At 45.5% G+C, this 22,830-nt stretch overlaps 2 protein-coding genes, 1 non-coding gene and 1 pseudogene across 3 annotated transcripts; all 4 read right to left on the reverse strand.

The window, feature by feature from the left end:
- Positions 1-2,405: 2,405 nt before the first annotated feature.
- LOC123796263 (melanoma-associated antigen B5-like) lies at positions 2,406-3,488 on the reverse strand. The gene has a single exon (XM_045803658.1). It carries the CDS (start codon positions 3,486-3,488, stop codon positions 2,406-2,408), a length of 1,083 nt encoding a protein of 360 aa, XP_045659614.1.
- A 5,051-nt stretch (positions 3,489-8,539) lies between these two features.
- LOC123796262 (melanoma-associated antigen B5-like) lies at positions 8,540-9,586 on the reverse strand. The gene has a single exon (XM_045803657.2). The coding sequence runs from the start codon at positions 9,575-9,577 to the stop codon at positions 8,540-8,542; it is 1,038 nt and encodes a 345-aa protein (XP_045659613.1). The 5' UTR covers positions 9,578-9,586.
- A 4,436-nt stretch (positions 9,587-14,022) lies between these two features.
- LOC123796260 (melanoma-associated antigen B17 pseudogene) lies at positions 14,023-14,967 on the reverse strand (annotated as a pseudogene).
- Positions 14,968-19,117: 4,150 nt separating this feature from the next.
- Positions 19,118-19,224, reverse strand: LOC123796267 (U6 spliceosomal RNA). The gene has a single exon (XR_006780703.2). It is a non-coding gene; the product is annotated as a U6 spliceosomal RNA (small nuclear RNA).
- Between the last annotated feature and the right edge of the window lie 3,606 nt (positions 19,225-22,830).

Below are 22,830 nucleotides of genomic sequence, written 5' to 3' on the forward strand. Positions count from 1 at the left end.
ATATATATATGTATATATATATATATATATATATATAAACTCCTACCTGTAAACTTGATACATGTTAATAAATGTGTGAAGAAAATGATTCATAAATTTATATTCAGAAGCTATTCAAATAATCTATTAAAAGGTTTAACATTTGGAGAATGCAGTCTCAGGTGGGTTGGGAGAGAGAGAAAGAAATGAAGATCTCCACATTACCACATGAACAGGTATATAAAGATGATATGTTGAAGCAAGTGACCCCTCAGGGATTTGGAATGCTCTAATTTAGGGCAAGAGCAGGTGATACAGGTTTTCTTCTCCACTAACAATAGAGGACAGCCATCAGAGGAGGCCACAGTGAAGAAATGGTCAGAAGGTCAGGTTCCAGAGTTGGAAGGAGGGCACGCGGGGGAAGTCCCCGGTGAAGGGTTCTGTAATGATAGAAGGTGCTGGAACTGGACAAAATACCAGGTCCGGGGCAGAGTCAGCTCTCAGTAGGATACTAGGAAAAGGAAACAAGGATAATCTCCAAATTATGATTTGTTTTCATGTTTAATTTCCTTCAAAAGCCTGATTGTAGTACTTTGGTTTCGAGTGCCTGTGTACTGCCTGAGATACATTTTGGAATAGTGAGTATATAAGTGAATTCAGAGGCAGCGGGTCTGCCTTGGGTTGGGACAAGTGGAACCATGTGGCATTTAGGCAAATACAAGCCGGGGGTCTAGTCCCAGCTTTGGTAGTGACCATTCTTGTGAACTTGAGAAAATTGCAAGTTCTTCTATATCCAAGTGAGTTTGGTAAGCTCTGTCATCTGGAATGTATATATGTAACCACATGATAAGGTGACTAGCAAATATTACCCAATGTTTTAAATATGGCGATTAATATTATTTTGATCCCAAATGATACCACCCACCTCTCTTGTTATTTTCTTTTAATCCAGGAAGTGTCAGAGAATATGCAGTCTTCTTCAACAAAGAACACGGAATTAACCGAAAATCTACCCTAGCTTGTAAAAGTAACTAAATTTTTCCCATTAGAGCATCTGTCATTTAATTCAGGCATGGAGTTGTCTCAGTTGGGTACAACTCAAGTTCCTAGAAGTGGTGTCAAGGTACAGGCCCTCCCATTCCTTCCAAGTGCCCTTCCAATCAAATGACCTCTGTTAACATTCATTACACCTTCAACAAAAGCTAGCTCTTGCTCAGTTTGCCAAATTAGTGAAGATAATCTAATTAAAATGCCCTTTTAATGGAGCAGGCTCTAGCTCTCCCAACTCAGGGCAAACAGTGCCAGCACAGTAGCTTCTCACCTGAAGGGGCATCACCCTTATTTCTGAGTCCCTACTTTGCATGTTGTATTCATCTGCACTGGGATAAGAACAAAGGACACCCTCCTTTCCTGTCCCAGGGGGTGACTTCTCCTTGGTTTACCCATAATCCCGAAGTAACTCATAACACCAGTTTTCTGTAACGGTCTGCCTGTTTGGGTCCCCACTCACCAAAATTCATATGTTGAAGTCCTAACACCTAATGTGAAGGTAGTTGGAGGTGGACGCTTTGGGAGATAATTTGGCTTAGATGAGGTCATGAGGATAGCACACCCATGATGTGATTAGGGTTCTAAGAGCATGAGAAACCAGAACTCTCTCTCTCTGCCATGTGACGACACATGGAGAAGGTGGCCATCTGTGAGGTAGGAAGAGGTCTCTCGCCAGAAACTGAATCTGCTGGCACCTTGCTTGTGAACTTCCCAGCCTCCATTACTGTGAAAATGTCTGTTGTTTAAGTCACCCAGTCCATGACTAACGCAGGGTGGTGTCTCATAATCCTCAAGTGTACCATCGAGGTACCTCTACTCACCAATTCCACAGCCTCAGCTAGCCCACCACACACTGAAAATGAAAATTACATCCCACTGAGAGATGGCAAGTTCCTGAGGTCCCCAACTGCATTGCTCAGGAGATTTCCACTGAATTATTCTCATAAGGATTACCCCCTCCTCACCCATTCCTTTGACTTTACCTGTGGGCCACAGAGGATATTTCAGCTGCTTACTTGTATGTGTGAAGCTCAAAGGCTCTAAAATTCTGTGAATAGAGGCTGGATCTCCTTTATATTCGCGTCTGCACTACTGACACCGAGGTTTCCCGTGAGCAGATACTCACTGTGTGACGAACAAAAGAGCCAATAAACACAAAGGATAATTTCTTAAGATTTAATTTCTTTCTTGAACAAACTAACAAAACTGAAGTATAATATCCTTTAATTCTGTAAAACTAATGATTAAAGGGAACAAGTAAAAACTGGATTAACCATGTTTCTTTTTTTTTTTTTTTTTTTTTCCTATTCCATTATCTTTACTACTTTACTATGGGATTCTTTCAAATTGCTAATAATATAATCCCTATTGTGATGTTATATTTTCTTATCTGGAGAATAACAGAACTCAGATTTCACTAGGGGTGGAAAGATATTCTGGGACATGGCCCTGGAAGGTATAATGACTTTGGCAATATTGCTAGCCCTGACCATGGCTTTGGTTTGGACTCTCTCTTCCTCTTCTTGCAGAGCTTCTTCGTAATAGGATGGGAAAGCACTGGGGATGGTATCGTTGACTTTCGCCAGAAATTCCAGGACTTTCATCTTGCTGGTTTCAGCTAGGGCTTTCGGACCCCACAAGAACTCGAAGCGTGGAGGATCACTGTTGGCCACTTGGCGGTATTCTAGATACTGCAGCCTCACCAAATCTTTGGTGATGAGCTTCCTGGGCTCTCCGTAGATGAAGTGCTTCCTTCCGGCATATACTCTCATCATACCCAGGAATTTCCAGATGTCTTCCTCAGCAGCACAGTTGCCCTTCATGAAGATCATTCCCAGGATATTCATCAGGAGACCGGTCTTGGGTAACCCCCTGCCAGCACGCACCCTCCCATTGTTGGGGAGTTTGAGCTTGCTGACGAGGTCGTAGGATTGTCTGGTTGAGTCGATTTCCTTCAAATCAACTGCAAAGACAATCTCAATGCGCTCAGAGGCTTTCTTGAGGATCTCAGGAAATCGGTCTTCGTAATTTGGGCCGATAATCTTCAGCATGTCTTCCTTCAAAATGGGTTGTTTCATTTTATACTTGTACAGAAGGAACTGCTCCAATAAGCCAGGTTTCCTGGTCAGTGAATCTTCTCCTGGGCTCTCAGTGTAGTATGAGGCTTCACAGGGGCTTACCCTATCCTCATCTTGGCTGTTGGAATCTTCATCAGATCTAGTGCTAGAAACGGCTGTAGAAGTAACAGTGGTGGCTTGTGCTCTTCGACGCCGCTGGGAAGTGCTACTTGACCCAGAAGGAGGCAGACTCTGGGCAGCATCTTCACACTGAGGAGAAGAGGAGGTAGTAGACTCCTCTTCCACTGCTGCTATGGCCTGAGCAACCTCACCCTGAGCCTCACCTCGAGCCTGGCGGCGTTTCTCAGAAGCCTGGAGCTTACTCTTATGACTGCGAGGCATGATGGCACTATGGTCACAGATGGTACATAGGAGTACCAATAGGAGATCAGGAGATGTGGACACCTGGAGGAAAGAGAATGAGATGATGTGAGTGCCTTCAGTAGGGAGATTCCACCTTGGCTTTAACCAAGGCTGCTTCTGCAGGTTTGAGGGCACTGCTCCAGGAACCCACAAGGTTCCTGTTCTAGTGAGCCTGTCCCCTGAGAACCCTATAGAGGAAGTTAAAGGGAACCTAGACTGTTGTCTGCCAGCCCTGTCTGGGGTGTACTGGGGTGACATCAGAGGCTGCCAGTGGGGAACCTCTGTTCTGGGCTCTGGGGGTCTTCTGAGTTCAACTTTAAGATCATCTTGTCAACTCTCCACAGGTCCTGGGCCTCCTCTATTCTATTGCTGTGAAGTTGATACCTCAAACCAAAGCCAGAGACCCCAGAAGAAGAAGTAATGTAGCAGTTCCTTACTCCCTAACCCTGAGGCACTCAACTGAGAGGTATGTGGAAAACTTTCCTTCATGGACTGTTTTGGTCCTTATTTCTCATTCAGGGTACTCATTTGGCCTCCAGGTAGTGCCTGGCACACCTCCCTTCTGCTCACTGGTGGTTGTATCCTCACAATAAAGATCTCTTCTCCCTCAAATTTGTTATAAATAAGTAACGTTGAGGCTCAGAACTCAAGTTCTAAATGCAAAGGTGGGAATCTGATTTTTTGTTATCTTTCTATGTTCAGTGGTCCCCTCCATCTTTTCTTTGCCCCCTGGCATAGCCTGGGACTCTTCTTTCCCTGCCAACATCTCCTTACACCAGCTGGGAGAATATGGGAATTGGCCCCCCTGCCCATTGTTATCCAAGGCTAAGAATTGGGGATGGTTTGTCTTGTACTCTCATTGTGGTGGTTCCATTCAGACATCATGGTCCTTACATTAACTCTTGGAAAGACCTAGAAATCCTCCTACTGCAGAGGACAAACGGTCCCTTTTAAACAAAATCTCCTACCCGCCTCCACCTCACAGCACACACTCTGTTCCCCCACAACTCTCACATGACACCACAGGAAAAAAATGAGTGTTAGTCAACATATCACACAGATTCCTTCATTCCTCACAGTCCTGACCCTGATTCCCAGCTGAATGCTTTCATTTGCTAACTTAGGGCCCTTGCCCTCAGACCAAGGCTGTCTCATCCCCGAGTCCTTCCTTGCTGCGATAAGTCTGGTGGCCCTGCCCCAAAGCTCCCCGGAACTGATGGTCCCGGTGAGTTCTATGCCACCTTATAGTCCTAGAATTATTGGTCCCTTCAGAACTAACTCTGATTTCCACATCTTTGATATCCTTCAGAGCATTGTACCCTTCCCCTGAAATCAAGGTCTTCAGCTTCCTGATCCTTCAAATATGGAGGGAATCCTCACGCCCACCTGACCGCCATGCTTATTTCCCCCGGGAGCTGCTAGCAGGGCTCTGGTCAGAATTTCTACCTAACTTTCCTCATCTTGATTCTTGTTAGGGTCTTCTCCCTCTGCTGAACTGGCGCCTCCCAAGAAAGCCCTCACCTTCTTGCGATCCTCCAGGCAGAAATCTACCTCAGCCTGCCTGACTGCTCTGCCGCGCGCACACGCGGTTGGGGGGGGGGGGCTCGACGGTTGGGGGGGCTCAGACCGAGAGTAGGCGCGGGGCCTCAAAAGGAGCAAGGAAGGCACTTTGGGGGGAAAGGGTGTTCTCTCATTCCTTAATCAGGTTTCTCACCTTGTGCTTGGGTCTGAAATATTCCTTTCTCGCGTGCCCTGAGGCACCCGCCGATCGCAAAGTCTGGCACCTTCCTCGGACGCCGCAAGAGGAAGTGAGGGCTGTTCTTCCTGTCACCAACGACAGGGCCTCTCAAGGCTTGCGGCAAGGGCAGGATCTCTGGTGCCCCCTCTGTTCTGGGGTGGAGAACACCCTCAGTTTCATACAGGATTGTCAGCTAAACTCATTTAGGACCTTGAGCCCTTCACTCCACCACCACCCTTACGAGGTCCTCACATCCTTGATACCATTCTTGCAGAGACATCAGTCTGACAGCGTAGATGTAAGAGCCGGGGAATGGCGGGGGGCGGGGGGGTCGCTGCGTGACTACCTACGTGACTGAATTTGCTTTCATCAGCCTTCATTTATACGGTCCTCATCTTCGCTCCTGTCTCTTTAATGAAAGGCTTTCAGAGCAATGCCACATACCTGCAAACTCTTGAATAATCTCTTAAGTGCAAATCTTAAAGAGGATGAATCTGTGTCCCAGGACTGATACGAGATGGGGAAGGTGAAAAACAATTAAGAGACTTAGCTTGGGAGGTGGAATATCAGAGTAAAAAATCACGCCGATATATTCCTTCTCTTTACTATCCAGATGTGGCCTCTTACGTAACTTCTGTTCTAAAATATTTGCCATAGGAAACTGGCTGAGCCAGATAATTTCATGAGACCGCCATTTTTTGAAGTTAAGCAACACTGCGTATTATTAGCAGATGCTATATCCTTCCTTTCATTATTCATACCGCTCATTTATTTTGGTATTCTTATTGCTCTGGCCATATATTCCTTTTTTTTTTTTTTTTTTTCCCTAATCCACTGAGATATATTTTATAGTAGCAACAAGAAAAGTGAATAAAGGCTCACACAGTCTGCTTCAGGATGGGAGTTATAGGCCCTGCGTGCCTTGGATGAATTCACACTAGGGGTATAGGCTAGCTCTGACACTTAACACCTTGTGAATATGAGAATATTTTACATTCTTCATGTGCCAACTGAGTGTGGTAAACTATATTGTAAGACTGTGGGAATGTAGGTACTGTATATAAAGCATCCGTCAAGATGACTGGCAAATACTGGGCATTTAATGAAAGGCAGTTAGGATGGTTTTTACCTAGATAATATCATCCTCCTATGGAGGAATGTTTTTTTAAAGCCAGAATATGTCCTTGGAAATGCAATACTCTTAGACAAAAGAACATCAAATCAGCCAAAAATTGACTTTAACAAGTAAAATTAAGCATTTCTTCCCTATTAGAGTATTTATTATTAATTTTGGTGCATGGTTTTTCTTTCCCCACCTGGATACAACTTAGAACTCCTTGCATTTTGTCAAGGACCCACTCATTAAGTTCTTCCCAGTTGTCCTTCCACTCAAATCACCTCTATTTTCGTTTGTTCCCTCCCCAACAAAATCTAGCCTTCTCTTAGAATTTACCAAAATATCGTCAAGATAATCTAATTAAAATGCTCTTTTAATGCAGTGGACTCTGACTTTACCAGTTCAAAGCAAAAAAAAAAGTATAAATACAGTGCCTTCTGTGTGTGTCACCTCAAGGGAGTTCACACTTTTATCTCGAAACTCCCTGGAGTCATTGTGTTTAGTATGCCTATTTGTGCACTATATTCTTCTTTATTGAGATAGTAACAAAGACACCTTTGATTCTTGTCTTTTCAGGGCTGAATTGTGTCCCCCCAAAAATTCATGTTGAAGCCATGACCCCCCATACCTCAGAATGTGACTATAGTTGGAGATGAGGTCATAAAAGAGATGGTTAAATTAAAATTAGGCCATTAGGGTGGACCATAACCCAGTCTGACTGGTGTCCTTATAAAAAAAAGACTAGGACCCACAAAGAGACAGTAGAGATTCATGCACACAAAAGGACAGCCAAATAAAGTGTGTGGCCATATGGGAGCCAAGGAGAGGAACCTCAGAGGAAACCAATTTTGCCAGCTCCCTGACATTGGACTTCCAACCTCCAGAACTATGAGAAAATAAATTTTGTTTGAAACCACCCAGTCTGTGTTATTTTGTTAGGGCATTCCTAACAGATTAGAGGTAGAGATTTCTTTCTGGATTATATATGATGCCAAAGTAACTTATAAGAGTTTGTTTTAATGGCCTCCTTTTTACCCCATGAGGTAAGGAAGGAACTTCCACACTATGGTTTGTGTAGACTTCAAACATGCACCGCCTGACACTGTAGAGATGAGAAAGACGACTGGTTATTAATCATGTGTACTCACTTGGCTGGGGGAGAAGGACACCCCGTGCTACATAGTACAACATGAGGGTTACACCCAGGAATACAATGAATGAGCACATCTGTGGGAGGCACGATTTGGTGTCAGGAGGTGGAGGTGACCTTTAGTTCCCATGGTACCATGTAATCAGCTTCTTTGAATAATTCTGCAAGCTGGTAGGGAACAGAAATCTGCTACTTAGGAATAAGCGAGGTATGTACCTCATCTGCTTGATGGAGACGGTTATTTGATAGTGGATCGTATCTGCAAGTGCACAGTATGGAGGGGAACTTTCATTTAGGCAATTTGAGGCCCTGTCAGTTTCACTAAATGTCAAGGAGCCCATAATATTGAACCTTAATTTTAGACCTTGCAGCACAGTGTAGTTTTCCATTTAAAGATTTTTCTTTTCTCTCATCTCTGAGATGCATCATATTAGGGTATGGCCTCTGATCACCATTCCCATAATCTCAGTCTAATCCATCATGTAGTTTAATTTGAAATTACATCACAGATTGACATGAAGTATCCCAAAACTCAAACTGCATCGTTTCAGGGAATATACATGCTGCTCTGCCCTAGGACACCTCCCTTCTCACTCTAATTTTCTTTTTTTAACTTGAAGACATAGAGGGTATCTCAGTATCTTCCTTATGATCATAGCTACCAGTTTCTAAAGTTCTGTGGGAAAGGCTAGGTCTTTATCTTAGCATCCCTAGTCCTAGCATGGAACCTGCCAGAAAGCAGATCATTCAGTAGACATTTTGGGAATAAAAGAGAGAGTATGAGGTCTAACTTGTTCTGATTTAATGTCTCCTAAATTTAATAAACTAAGCATATTGAAGCATAAATCCTTTAATTTTATAAAACAAAAGACTGAAAGGAGAACACCAAAGTTGATCACGGTTTATTATTTTTTTATATTCCATTATCACAGTAAATTTACTGTGGGATTCTTTCACATTTCCATGCAAATCCCTATTGTGATGTCATATTTTTTTATTTAGATTTTTTTTTAAAGCCTCAGATTTCAATAGGGGTGGGAGAAGTTGCTGAATGTGCCCCTATAATGCACACTGGCTATAGGAGTAGCACCTAGCCTGGCTGTAGGTCTGGCTTGGGCTCTTGCTTCCTCATCTCTCAAAGCTTCTTCATATCTTGATGAGAAGGCATTGGGAACCGTATCATTGACCTTGGCCAAAAATTCCAGGACTTTCATCTTGCTGGTTTCAGCTTGGGCTTTCGGACCCCACAAAAACTCATAGCGTGGAGGATCACTGTTGAGCACTTGGCGGTACTCCAGGTACTTTAGCCTCACCAAGTCTTTGGTGATGAGCTTCTTAGGCTCTCCGTAAATGAAATGCTTCCTCCCGGCAAATACTCGCATCATACCCAGAAATTTCCAGATGTCTTCCTCAGTAGCACAGTTGCCTTTCATGAAGATCACACCGAGGACTGTCATCAGGAGACCAGTCTTGGGTAACCCCCTGCCAGCACGCACCCTCCCATTGTTAGGGAGTTTCACTTTGCTGATGAGGTCATAGGATTGTCTGGTTGAGTCGACTTCTTTCAAGTCAACTGCAAAGACAACCTCAATGCGCTCAGAGGCTTTCTTGAGGATCTCAGGATATTGGTCTTTGTAGTTTTGGCCAATAATCTTCAGCATGTCTTCCTTCATAATGGGCTGTTTCATTTTGTATTTGTACAGAAGAAACTGCTCCAACAAACTCACCTTCATAGTTAGAATATCAGTGCTCTCAGTAGAAGGTGAGAACTCAGGGAAACATAGATGTTCCTCACCTTGGTTGTTCTCACCTTCAGCAGATTTTGTGCCAGAAATATCTGAAGAGGTAATGGTGGTAGACGGGGCTCCCCAAGCCTCCTGGGAAGTGCTAGTTGACTCAATAGCTGATGAACTCTGGGTATTACCCTCCAAAACAGGAGAACAGGAGGTGGGGGACTCTTCCATTGCTACAGGGGCCTGAACTTTCCTGTGACTCTGGGAGTCACCGCGAGACTGGCGGCGTTTTTCACGAGTGCGGTGCTTACTCTTCTGACCCCGGGGCATAACGAGTATGATGAGGGACAGTGGTTAGGAGTGTGAGTAGGAGAGCAGGGGATGAGGGCCCACTAGAGGAAGAGGAAGGTTAAGGGGATGTGTGCACCTTCAGCGTGGAAATGCCACCTCAGCTGGTGGTATATGAGGAAGGCTACATTTGCAGTTTTCCTCGAGGGCACTTCTCTAAAACCCCACAGGGCTCCCGTTCTCCTAAACAGCCTGTCCTTTGGGAAACCTGTGAAGGAAAGTAGAGTGAGGTTTAGGCTGCTTCCTGCCAGACCTGCCTCATGCATGCTGGGGTGAGCGCAGGGGCTTGAGGAGTCTCTTATGCAAGACCATCCGTCAACTAGTGGCAGGTCATGGATTTTTCTTCCTCTGTTCTCCTGAGGCTGACATCACAAGCCTCTTGGCACCCACAATAAGGAAGTGAAAGGGGTCCTGATCTTATAATTCCTGTCTACGTCTGAATGTTCAGTGGGGAGTTTTCTGTACTGGCCTCTTCGGGGTCCTCAGTCCTCATTAATGGTCCTTACTTTGGATCTGTGTAGGGCCTGGCACCTCCACCCCTTTCCCTGAATGGTAGCTGCACCTTCAAACTAAGGATTTCATTCCCTGTAAATCTGATAGCAATAAGTGGGGGAGGTATTGACTTGATAGCCTGGCCCTGGTTCTTCAAGGGCTGAAACCAGGGGCAGAGCCAGATTCTTGGCTACTCTTTCTATTTAGTGGTGGGGAGTCCCTTGGTCCTTGCTTTGATCCCCAACCCTTTTCATGGCCTGGAATTCCTCCCTCCCTTACCCTTAGGCCTGCCCATCATATCAAGGTCTGTACCACCCTGAGACCCTAGAAGGAGGTGAGGATCTCCTTACCTGACCGTACCTGTCCTTGGTCTCCTGAAGCTGGAAGTAAGAAACTAACGCTTTCAGGCTCCTACTGTTAGGGGTATGTGGCTCCTTTAGTCCTCAGGCTATTCACCTTGGCCTGTGGAAAAACCAAGAAATCTTTCCACTGCTGATGCTTAAGCCACACCCCTTAGAGGAAGTCTGTCACCCCCTTGTGACACCATAGGAGGAAGTGAATATGTCACATTATGTCAACAATGCCCTGGTATCCGAGGGCTTCCAGCAAAGGCAGAGTTCTGTGTGATTCTCTCAGTTTTGAGGGGAAAATGTTTCCCTAAGTTCTCACTCAGGATCCTCCCCTTGATTACTGGTAGGACCTGAGACTCCTTCCTTTGCTTGCCTGAGGTCTCTTCCCTTACACCATGGGAACCCCATTATAACTAGAATCACGGGAAGACTGGGAGGACAAGGCAGAGCTGCCAAGATAAGCGCTCCCTCACTTATCTTGGGGGTTCTCAGGGCCATGAGAACGTTGGTCTACATGGGTGATCTTAGGTTGAAAGAACATGGAAACCCAGGGCTTGCTAGGAGTCAAGGTAAAGATCCTAAGTGAAGATTAGGGGCAAACCCCCACCTGGATCAGAGAGCGCCCCAAGAAGCCTGAATCCTGTTATCATACCTGGAAAGGCACAGGCACCCATGTAGACCAAAGTTCTCATGGCTCTGAGAACCCCCAAAATAAGTGAGGGAGTGCTTATCTTGGCAGCTCTGCCAGGGGGTCACGGGCCAGTCTTTCTGTGATTCCAGTTATCATGGGTGTTAGCCTCCTTAGTCTTCATTCATCAGAATTTTCATATTGACTCCTATCTCTTCTTTGAAAGGCTTCCTGGGAAATACCTCATCCTTCCAAACTCTTGCTTAGTCTCCCTGCTGCAAAGCTGTCAGTGAAGGGGTTGATTCCCAGGAGTGATTGTAGATGAAGAAGGTATAGGAAAGGTGGGGGCCCACGGCAGGTTGTGTGCGGTCACAGAAAGCAAGCTGATCTCTTCCTTCTCTTCACAGACTTAACCTCTTACATAATTGCACTTCTTAAAAGATTTACTTTCCACAGTGAAGGGACTGAGCCACATGATACTGTGAGCCCCTGATCTTTTGAGGTTTACTGACATTTCCTTTGTTGATAATATAATTGTCACTGAATATTATCTCTTTCTTTATTCATACTGCACGCTAATTTTGCTATTTTTATTGATTGTTCCTCAGGCTTCGTATTCCAGATCTGTATTTTGGGTATGCAGCTGTGCTTTTTAATACCTGAAATACATTTTGGAATAGTGAGCAGAAAAATGAGATAAGCGACATAGGTGTGCCTTGGCCTGGGAGGAGTGGCAGTGTGGGCTCTTGAGGAATTCAGAGCCAGGGTCTAGGCCAGCACAGTCACTTGCCAGCCTTAAATTGGAGAATATTCTAAGTTCTTTATCTGAAAAGTGAGTCTGATAATGTATTATCATGTAGGACTATAGACATACATGTGATGTGTGTAACCCACCTGGCACAGTGTTAGGCACAGTTTGATGCTTTTATTTATGTTTGTTATAAGATTTTATTCATTTTAAAGAGGGAGCACAAGCAGGGGGACAGTCAGAGGGAAAGGAAGAGGAACAAGTAGACTCACGACTGAGCGTGGAGCCCAATGCAGGGCTCAATCCCATGACCCTGAGACCATGACTTGAGCTGAAGTCACATGCATAACCAACAGCCACCTAGGCACCCCTAAGTTTGGTACTTTTAATGAATGGCAGTTATTACTAAGATGATTTTGACCTCAGATGGTAACATTTGTTTCCTCACAGAATTTTATTTCCAGCCGGAATTAGAGAATATGCAACTCCAAACAATATAAAAATCCAAATCCACTGAAATGCTGCTGGGCAAATAAAATGCAATAGTATTTCTCCATCAGAGCACCTGTTGTTTAATATGGGTATGGGGTTGTCTTCTCCAGTTGGATGCAACTAAAAGGTCCTGTTTGTGTCAAGGATCAACAACTTCCCTCCCGGGTCCATTTCCATCTAATCTACCCCCGATTTTCATTCATTTTATTGCCACCAAAATTCCAGCCTTACCTTAAGAGTTTGACAAATTATACTAAAAGTAATTTAGTTAAAATGCCCTTTTAATGGAGTGAGCTCTTACTTATATCGTGATAAGTGGTAAAGTCCAGGCGCTTCTTAGAATCTTACTTCAAAGGAGTATTACCCTTATTACTCAGAAACTCTCTGGACATTCTATGCCTAAAACACCTCATTTATGCAGTGTTACCTGCCTTGGAGCAAACACATAGGACCCCTTCCATTCAGGCCCCAGCCAGGGACTGTCACTGGTTTTCTCACAATCCCAAAGTAACTGTGAAAATCTGTTTTCCATTCTAGGCCTAGTCTCTCAACTCAGAACCACTGACTGAGGACCTGGTCCATCCCTGCCCAGTGCTCCCACAGCCACACCCAGCCCAAGACGCAGTCTGGCTTTAAAAGACCTTCCACGCAAGGGACTGGCATCTTACCTAAGCCAACACAGCCTTGATCAAGTAATTTACACTAGACTGTTCTCATCCAGGACCTCCCCTTATGCACCCTTTTTTAAAATTGTCATTTATTTATTTCTTAGAATGTGTCTTACCATCTTCATTGTATGGTAACTACTGCTAAAGTCTACAATTCTATGTGCAGTGGTTCCGGCTTATTTTTCTTACCATCCCCGGTGCTATTAGGGAGCTTTCCAAAGAGCAGCTACTCAGTTAATGCTGCTCACCGTGCTGGGCGTCCAGGGAAAAAGAGGGAATGAGCAAGAACTTTAATTTCTCATACATTTTGAATTAGCTACGCATATCCAGGTGTATATTATTTAATTTTAAAAGCAAAGACAAAGAGAATAAAACAAGTTAACCACCCTTTCCTTATGTGTCACCATTTTTTGATCCCAAATATTTTCCTATGAGGTTCTCTCACATTCCCATGAATAACCCTATTCCAGTGCCATGTTACCTTGCTCTGTAGCAAAAAGAAAATATCGAACGTTTTTCGGCTTGTTAACAAAAACAAAACTCTTCATCTTAAACCTGAATACTAATAAATGTGTTATCCATGGCATTAATAAACTTAGATTCCGAAGCAAAATCTTCAATTAAAATGAACAACATTCGAAAACTTAAAGAAAACATAGACCTACAAATTACTTATGTGCAACAGGAAGAAAAAAAAAAAGCAAAGCTCCTTGTTATCTGCTTTTGGACCGCAAATACAATATAGATGGTTTGTGACTTTCTTTTTCCTCCACCGAAACTGTAACTCTCAGTTGTTAAACAGCAATAAATATGAGAGCCCTGCCATTCTTAAGTTTATATTCTAAAGCTAAATGAGCTATTACAAGAAACAAACATTTGAAAACACCTAAATAAATAGAACTGTGTATGTGTTGCTAGAAGCTACCAGTTTAGAACAAATAGGAAGATGATGTATGCTTTGTTCCCTCCAACCCCCAGGACTCTGCACCGCTTGGAAGGTCGACTGCCCTCTTCCACCCCAGGGAAAAGCAGCCGCCCCGACGGACTGACTAGACGCGGCGAGGGCCACGGGCCACCGCGCGCTCCCCCTCCTCTAGCAGAGCCTCCTCGTACAGCTGCGGGAAGCACCTGGGCACGGTGTTGTTGATCTTGGCCAGGACCTGCAGCACCTGCATCTTGCTGGTCTGCTCGTGGGCCCGCGGGCCCCACAGGAACTCATAGCGCGGAGGGTCGCTGGCGGGCACCGGGCGGTACTGCAGGTAGCCCTGGCGCACCAGGTCTTCGGTGATGAGCTTCCTGGGCTCGCCGAAGATCGGGTGCCTCCTGCCCGCCTGGACGCCCAGCACGGTGAGGAACTCCCAGACCTCCTCCTCGGTGGCGCGGTTGCCCTTCATGAAGATCACGCCCAGGAGCGCCATCAGGAGGCCGGTCTTGGGCGGCCCCTTGCCGCCGCCGCCCAGGCTGCCGTCGCTCGGGAGGGCCAGCTTGCTGACCAGGACGTAGGTCTGGCTGCGGGCGTCGGCCTCCCTGAGCTCGAGCCCGAACACCAGCTCCATGCGCTCCGAGGTGAGCCTGAGGATCTCGGGGAAGTGCTCGCGGTACTTCCTGCTGACGAGCTTCAGCAGCGCGGCGTGCGCCACGGGCTCCCCGGCCGCGTACTTCTCCAGCAGGAACTGCACCAGCACGCTGGCCTTGCGGGTGAGGGGGTTTTTGCGCTCGGCCGGGGCCGGGCCCCCGGCGCCCTGGTCACGTGGCGGGCCTGCAGGGCCCTCGCCAGGAGAGTCGGGGGCCCGGGCGCCCTGGGGCTGCGGGGGTGTACCCTCCTCGGGGGAGCCCGGGGGCATCCCCCCCACAGCGGGCTGGGGGGAGTGGGGGGGCTCTTCTGCGGCTGCGGCTGCGGCTGCTGCAGCAGGAGCACCCCCGAGACTCTGAGCCTCACCGCGGCCCTGGTGGCGTTTCTCCCAGGCACGGACCTTGCTCTTGCCCCGAGGCATGGCGACGCTGGGCAGGGCTGGCAAGCAGCAAGGGCACCTGGAGAGGGGGGTCGGTGAGGTGGGGTGAGCCCCTTCGGTGGAGAGATGCCACTTTGGCTTTGAACACGGCCGCCCCTCCAGCCCCCCCCCCTCCCCGCCCCGTGCACGGCTCTAGGACCCCACAGGGCTGCCGTTACCCTGGTCAGCCTGGGCCCCGAGCACCCTGTGGAGGAAGGTGGCGTGACCCTTGGGTCCCAGCCGCACAGCCCTGCCTGGGGGTTACTGGGGTGACCGTGAAGACCCCTGTGTCCGGGTTTGGCGGGGGGTGGGGGTCCTCTCCGTTCACATTCAAGATCGTCCTGTTAATGGTTGGCAAGGCCCGGGCCCCCGCCGCCCTCCCCCACTCTGCAGGCCACCCTGTTGATATTCCATGGTTCCCTGGGGGAGGAAAGGAGGGAGCACTTCAGCCCACCCCTGAAGTCGGGGCACCTAGTGCTGCACACTTATGGGAGGGCTTCTCTGCCCTGAGTTCGTGGGGTCCTCGGAATGATGCAGAAGCCCCACTTTGGCTCCGTGTAGGACCTGGGACCCTCCCTCCCTCTGACCGCTGGCTGCACCTGCCGATTAAAGCTCCCACCGGCCTGAGACCTGATAGAAGAAATGCTGGGATGTCTCTGCCTGGCATTCCTTTCTTGGGATCTTAAGGGTCGACAGGACGGGACAGGCCATATTCTCTCTGGTCCCCTCTCTTCAAGTGGGTGGTTCCCTCAGTCCTTACTCAGGGCCCTCCCTTGACTGCTGGTAGAACCCGGAGCTTGCCCTGTGGCTGGCCACTCAAGCTACGCTGATGGCAGCAGGTGCTGGAGACTCATTAGGAGCAAGTGAGGGTGACCGTGTGTGTAGCCCCACGTGCCGGAGATTCACCAAGTCTGAAAGTTACAGCAGACACATAAAGGCTCTGTGGTTCAGGGCCCCAGTGGTCCTCATTTAGGCTCTCAGTTTGACTCCTGGGAGGCCCTAGGAATCCTCCTGCTGATCCGTGCCTCCCCTCCCAGGCAGTAGCCCTCACCTCCCTCTGCTGACCTGCTGCCATCCCCTTAGACCAAGGCCCCTACCTCGCCGAGTCTCCAGAGCACAAAGTGAGGGAGCACCTCCGTCTGAAACCAGCCCGGACCCTCCGAGGCCAAGGCCAGGAGTGGGGACTCTGCGTGCCCCCCCCCATGTTCCGGGGTATGGAGTCCCCGCAATCCTCACCAGGGTCCTTTCCTTCCCACCAGTGGGCCTGGGATCTCTGCGTGTGCTGAGTCGAGCCAGAGTCCAGTAGCCCCGGGCCGAGGCCAGCAGCCCCGGGTCGAGGCCTGCCATCCCTGAGACCCCGCGGGGTAAGTGAAAGGACTTGGGGCTTTAACCACCATGTTGGGGCCTCCGAGGCCCGAGAGCAGGGGCGGAGCGGGGCAGGGTCTGTTGGACCCCTCTTTCCAGGGGAGATGGGGCTGGGGGGTAGTCGGGGGCGTGTCCCCGTGGTTGTAACCCCCAACTCCTCGCGCCTCGACCCCTACCGGCACGTGGGGCCCGTGTCTGTGCTCACCCTAGGCAGGAATTGTCCGACAAGGCCTCACTGCGCACGGCGTGGTTAGGAGGAAGTTCTCGAGGGCCTGGAGATCCACTTCCAGTCATGTGGTTCTGGGCCCCCAGGAGGAGGGCAGTGGAGGGGGCGGGGTTATGGGCGGAGCTCTGTGGCTGGGTGGGGAGTTTTGGGGGGGTAATTTGGTGTGCTGGATTGTAGGGAAGAGTCCCGCATGACTCACACATGGGCTTTCACTGACTGTTAGGAGCTCGCTGACCTCAGACCAAGCGTCTTATTTTGTTTCCAACCTCTGGTAGGAAGTATTTGGGGGCCTGACCTTAGCTGCCATGTCTGGATCCCTCCACACATGATACCACAAGGACTCCTGCACGCAGCTTATGTTGTTCGTGCACCACTCATTACTGTCTCGGTGTCTCACTTCGCTTCTGGAAGGTTCCTGGCTACCTCCAATCAGCTGACCTAAGGCCAACTCTTCACACCAAAGACTTCAGATTTGTGAGCCTCCTGATATGAATTCCAGGTACACCTCATCAGGCCGCTCCTACCTGAGACTTCCGCCACATGGCTGTCGTACGGTGAGAATCCTCTAGGGTCCCTTTCTGGGTGGAGGAGCCCATCGGATTTCATTCAGGGAAAGTGAATTGAGTTGGTAGGTCTGGAATTCCTTCCTTTTCTCACTTCATACCTCCTCACACCCTCATCAAGGCCCTTAGGAATCCCGTTGGAAAGTGGGGTGCTCCTTAGCCTGACCACTTTCCTGGGGCTTCTTTTAGTTGACATCATTCTCATCACTCAGATTTTCTGGAACGAATTTCCATCCTTATGTGCAGTTATTGTGATCCTTGCTAGTCTATTTTAGTTTGTGCCTTGTACCTTTTGTTCTGTTAAGATGTTAATGATGGCCAGTCCACATTCAGTGGCAAATTTTCCGGTGGTTATTAGCACAGCCTCTGTACTCAACACTGCTACAACCAACCCGTACCTTTATTGAAGCTGTAGAAATTCATTGTCCCAGGGCATACTGGATGAGCCAAGCGCTGAACTTAAAACCTTCCCTTAGTCAGTTCTGTCATGGGTCCCTCTTGCAGGCTAGTACCATTCTCAATCACGAAGCAGGCCTCCACCTGCCCACACAGAGGCTGTAGTTCAACACAGTTAATATTCCTCAGAAGCTTATCATTTTTGTTGTTTTGCTCTTGTCGATATCGGTTTTTTATTTCTTTTTAAATTTTGCAGGGTTGATTTTGATTATGGGCAAAACAGCCTGAGTTGGTGACATATTTGTAGCTATAGGTAAGGCCATGAATCTGTAAATATGTTAAAGACAATTGACATCTTTATGATATTCTTTTTTATATAAATAAACATAATAAACTGCTTTTTTTGAAAATTCTTTTTCATAAGTCTTTCAGTAAGTTTTTAAAATTTTTTTATTTAAATTCAGTTTAACATATAGCATATTAGTTTCAGAAGTAGAATTTAGTGATTCATCAGTTGCATATAACACCCAGCGCTCATTCCATCAAGTGCCTTCCTTAATGCCCATCACCCACCCACCTCCCCTCTAGCAACCCTCAGTTTGTTGCCTAGAGTTAAGAGCCTCTCATGGTTTGTCTCCCTGTATTCATCTTATATTTCCTTCCCTTCCCCTGTGTTTGTCTGTTTTGTTTCTTAAATTCCACATGAGTGAAATCATATGGTATTTGTCTGTCTGACTGACATCTTTCACTTAGCATAATGCACTCTAGCTCCATCCATGTCATTGCAAGTGGCAAGATTTCATTTTGATGCCTGAGTAATACTCCATTGTATATAATACCACCTCTTCTTTATCCATTCATCTGTTGATGGACAGTTGGGCTCTTTCCACATTCTGGCTATTGTGAACATGGCTGCCCCTTCAAATCACTATTCTTGTATCCTTCGGATATATATTAGGTTGTAGGGTAATTCTATTTTAAACTTTTTGTGGAATTTTCATACTATTTTCCAGAGTGTTTGCGTCAGCTTGCATTCCCACCAACAGTGTAGGAGGGTTCCCCTTTCTCTGCATCCTCACCAACATCGGTTGTTTCCTGTGTTGTTAATTTTAGCCATTCTGATTGGTGTAAGGTGGTATCTCATTGTAGTTTGGTTTGTGTTGGTCTATCAGTACGTTTTTATAGTTATCTCCTAAAGAACTTGTAGGTATCTGTTTGGTTTTGTATTAGGTATATCTTGGATATTATTGTTGTTTTCAGTGATACATTTTCCATTACATGTTGTAATTTGTTAGTGATTTTGTTTTATCAGATTTCTTAATTTGCTATGTTGATCTTTTATACATCTTTCTGAAGTTGCTTATGTATCTTAATAATTTCTGTACCAATTACTTAGAACTTTTTAATAGATGATATTGTTACCTCTTTCTTTTCGTTATCGTTTCCTCTTATTTACTTTGGTATTCATATTCTTGCATAATAGTTGCATATTGGGTATGTATTTTCATTCAGTTGTAGACAGTGGATTTGATATCATATGCCTTTGTTTTCTTCTCAAACCTATTGGGTATGTTTGCAATAGTTCCCATTTTCTTTTTTTTCCCCCAACATGGAACACTTCACAAATTTGCTTGTCATTCTTGCACAGGGGCCATGCTAGTCTTCTCTGTATCAGTCCATTGTTAGTGTATTTGGTGCCAAAGCTAGCATGGAAATTCTTTTGTAATGCACACTTGCCAAAACTTATTATCATTACCAAGTGTCATTAATTTATTTTGTCAAAGGCTTTTTCTTTACCCTCGCACATAGTCCCATCCTTTTCCCCTCTTTTTTTGCTAACGTAGTTACTTCCATTTGGCTGCATTTGCTAATGTTATTTCACTGCTATATTGGAAATACTATGAATTTATTTAGGATAATTGTCTCTATGCAAGTGAGCTTGGCATAAGTGTTGTTTTATTGAGGGATTCTCAGCTGGTCTTCGTATCAAGAAGAGGTGGCCTATTTTAATGGTTGAATAACTCCCTTTTTTTGTGTAATTTTACATAAGTTTCCATGAGGTGGTGATTACTTTTTCCTTTACCATTTTGTGTAACAAGCCCTAAAGCCTGGGTGGCCCTGGAGTCTTTTGATGTTGCTTTGTGTTGGACTGCTGTTTCAATATCTTATTTTGTTGGTTGAAGATGTCTGTCTCTCTATGGACCTATTTACTTATTTATATAATGTTAACCATAAAGTAAGCATCCATTTTTACCAGGAAGATGGGTTTATCTGGAAATAGCAGAGAATTTTAGTTTGGGACTTGGAAGCAATGGCACAACCATAGGCAAGTCCAAGAACAAAGGAGAGGAATACTCTTTAATAGATCGAAGGAGAAATTGGGGGAGCTCTTATATAGTCCATTGTAGTAAACTGGGAGTTTGAAACGGCTTTTCATTGGCTGAGTTGTGACAGTCTCTCATTGGCTGGGCTGTTACTAGACAAGGGAAAAATCTTTTTTCCTCCTGCTCTTGTAGTGAAATATGTATGATCTTCTTCCTATAGGAAATAGATTTCTACCTGTCTGCAACTGAATATAAGTGGTAAGTTATGAGAGCTTCCCCTTTTGGCCTCCTGACTCCATTTTAGATGAGTTTTCCTTGACTTAATTTCACAATATTTTGATTAAAAAGCTCCATTTTATAGGCAGATCTCAAGATAGTGCAGGTTCAGTTCCATACTACCGTAGTAAAGCTAGTACATATTGCAGTAAAGCAAGTCACATGGATTTTTTGGTTCCCAATGCATCTAAAAGTTATATTCACATTATACAGTAGTCTGTTACTTGTACAAAAGCATTATGTTGAAAAAAACAAAACAAAAACAGTGTGCATACCTTAATTTAAAAATAGCTTAATGAAAGCTTCAAGCTCATACAGTTCCAATTATGTGGGACAGATTAATTAAGTGAAATTTCTTTTTTTTTTTTTTTTAAGATTTTATTTATTTATTCGACAGAGACAGAGACAGCCAGCGAGAGAGGGAACACAAGCAGGGGGAGTGGGAGAGGAAGAAGCAGGCTCACAGCGGAAGAGCCTGATGTGGGGCTCGATCCCATAACGCCGGGATCACGCCCTGAGCCGAAGGCAGACGCTTAACCCCTGTGCCACCCAGGCGCCCCTATTAAGTGAAATTTCTAAATGCCTTTTCAGCTATAAATGCATTAAAGTAGTTTTTATTCATGATGTATGAGTATAAAATATGTGTTACTTTTATGTAATTTGATGAAGGATACTTTAAGTACATTTAAAAATATTTAAAGTGAGAAGATGGTAATTTCCATATTGAAATTATAATGTAACTTGCTAGGACGTAAGAGGTTGTACTAAATATTCAAAGGTGAGTGCGTCTTAAAAAGTCATCAAAGATGGTGACATGTAGGGAAAAAAAAACTTTTCAAAGAATACCAGTTATACTAGAAGTGAGGAAAATGAGGAAATTGCTTTTTAATAATTTCTGGAGAAAATTAGAGCTTCATTAGTGCTCAGTGAATACCTGTTAGATTAATTGGCTGCTTTATATGGTGAGACACTGAGCTGAGATATATATGATAAGATGTGGTATAGAGGCATACCTTGGCGATACTGCGGATTTGGTTCCAAACTACTAGAATATAGCAAATATTGTGACGAAGAGAGTCCGTTGAATTTCTTGTTTCCCCAGTTCATATAAAAGTTATGTTTATACTGCTTTTCAATGTGCAATACGTTATGTCCTTAAAAAGTATATGTCGTAGTATGGGGCACCTGTGTGGGACAGTCTGTTGGGCGCCTGACTCGGTTTCTGCTCAGATCATGATCTCAAGGATGTGATATTGAGCCCCACGTCAGGGTCTGTGCAGGACGTGGAGGCTACTTAAGACTCTCTCTGTCCTTCGCCCTTGCACGCATGTGCTCTAACTCTCAAATAAATAAGTCTTAAAAAAAAATACATATTATAATAAAGAAGTACCTTATTACTAATAATTTCTAGCCATCATCTGGGCTTTCAGCAAGTCATAAGCTTTTTGCGATGGAAGGTCTTGCCTCTATGTTGATGACCGTTGAGTGATCAGGGTGGTGGTTTCTACAGTTTGGGGTGGCTGTGGCAATGTCTTAAAATAAGCAGCAAGGAAGTTTGCCACATCGACTGATTCTTCCTTTCACACACAGTTTCTCTGTACTATGTGATGCTGTTTGATAGCATCTTCACCAGCAGTAGATTTCATCTCATGAAACCACTTTCTTTGCTCAGCCGTAGGAAGCAAATCCTCATCCATTCAAGTTTTATCATGAGATCGCAGCAGTTCAGTCATATCTTTAGGCTCTACTTACTTCTAGTCCCCTTGTATTTTCACCACATCTGCAATTGCTTCCTCCACCTGAAGTCTTGAAACCCTCAAAGTCATCCATGAGGATTGGAATAGCGTTTTCCAGATCCCCATTAATATTATTTTTACTTCTTTTCGTGAATCTTGAATGTCCCTAATGGTATCTAGAGTGGCAAATCCCTTCCAGAAGGTTTTCAGTTGACATTGCCCAGATCCATCGGGGATTCACTAGCTATGGTAGCTATAGCCTTATGAAATGTATTTCTTAAATCGTAAGACTTAAAAGTTGAAATTAACTCCTTTATCCACAGACTGCAGAATGGATGTTGTGTTAGCAGGCATGAAAACAACTTTAATCTCGGTGGCCATCTCCATCAGAGCTCTCAAGTGACCAGGTGCATTGTCAATGAGCAGTCATATTTTGAATGGAATTTTTTTTCTGAGCACTAGGCCTCAATAGTGGGCTTAAAATGTTCAGTAAATAATGTTGTAAACAGGTGTGCTGTCATCCAGGCTTTGTTTTTCCATTTACAGAGCACAGGCAGAATACATTTAGCATAATTCTTTTTTTTTTTTTTTAAGATTTTATTTATTTATTTGACAGAGACAGCCAGCAAGAGAGGGAATACAAGCAGGGGGGTGGGAGAGGAAGAAGCAGGCTCCCAGCAGAAGAGCCCACTGTGGGGCTCGATTCCAGAACGCTGGGATCACGCCCTGAGCTGAAGGCAGATGCTTAACGACTGCGCCACTCAGGCGCCCCCATTTAGCATAATTCTTAAGGGTCCTAAGATTTGGGCTTAAGGGTCCTGGAAAATGGGCTTTGGTTTCAACCAGCTGCATTAGTTCTTAAGAAGAGAGTTAGCCTGTCCTTTGAAGCTTTGAAGCCAGGCTTCGAGTTCTCCTCTCTCTGGCTATGAAAGTCCTAGATGGCATCTTCTTGCAATAGAATGTTGTTTCATCTACACTGA

This window comes from Ursus americanus, chromosome X (assembly GCF_024610735.1).
Source record: "Ursus americanus isolate L20-20 chromosome X, mUrsAme1.1.p, whole genome shotgun sequence".
Classification (NCBI taxonomy): Eukaryota; Metazoa; Chordata; class Mammalia; order Carnivora; family Ursidae; genus Ursus; species Ursus americanus.

Coding starts and splice junctions, on each gene's coding strand:
- LOC123796262 (XM_045803657.2), bottom strand. CDS start 9,577: ATGCCCCGGGGTCAGAAGAGTAAGCACCGCACTCGTGAAAAACGCCGC.
- LOC123796263 (XM_045803658.1), bottom strand. CDS start 3,488: ATGCCTCGCAGTCATAAGAGTAAGCTCCAGGCTTCTGAGAAACGCCGC.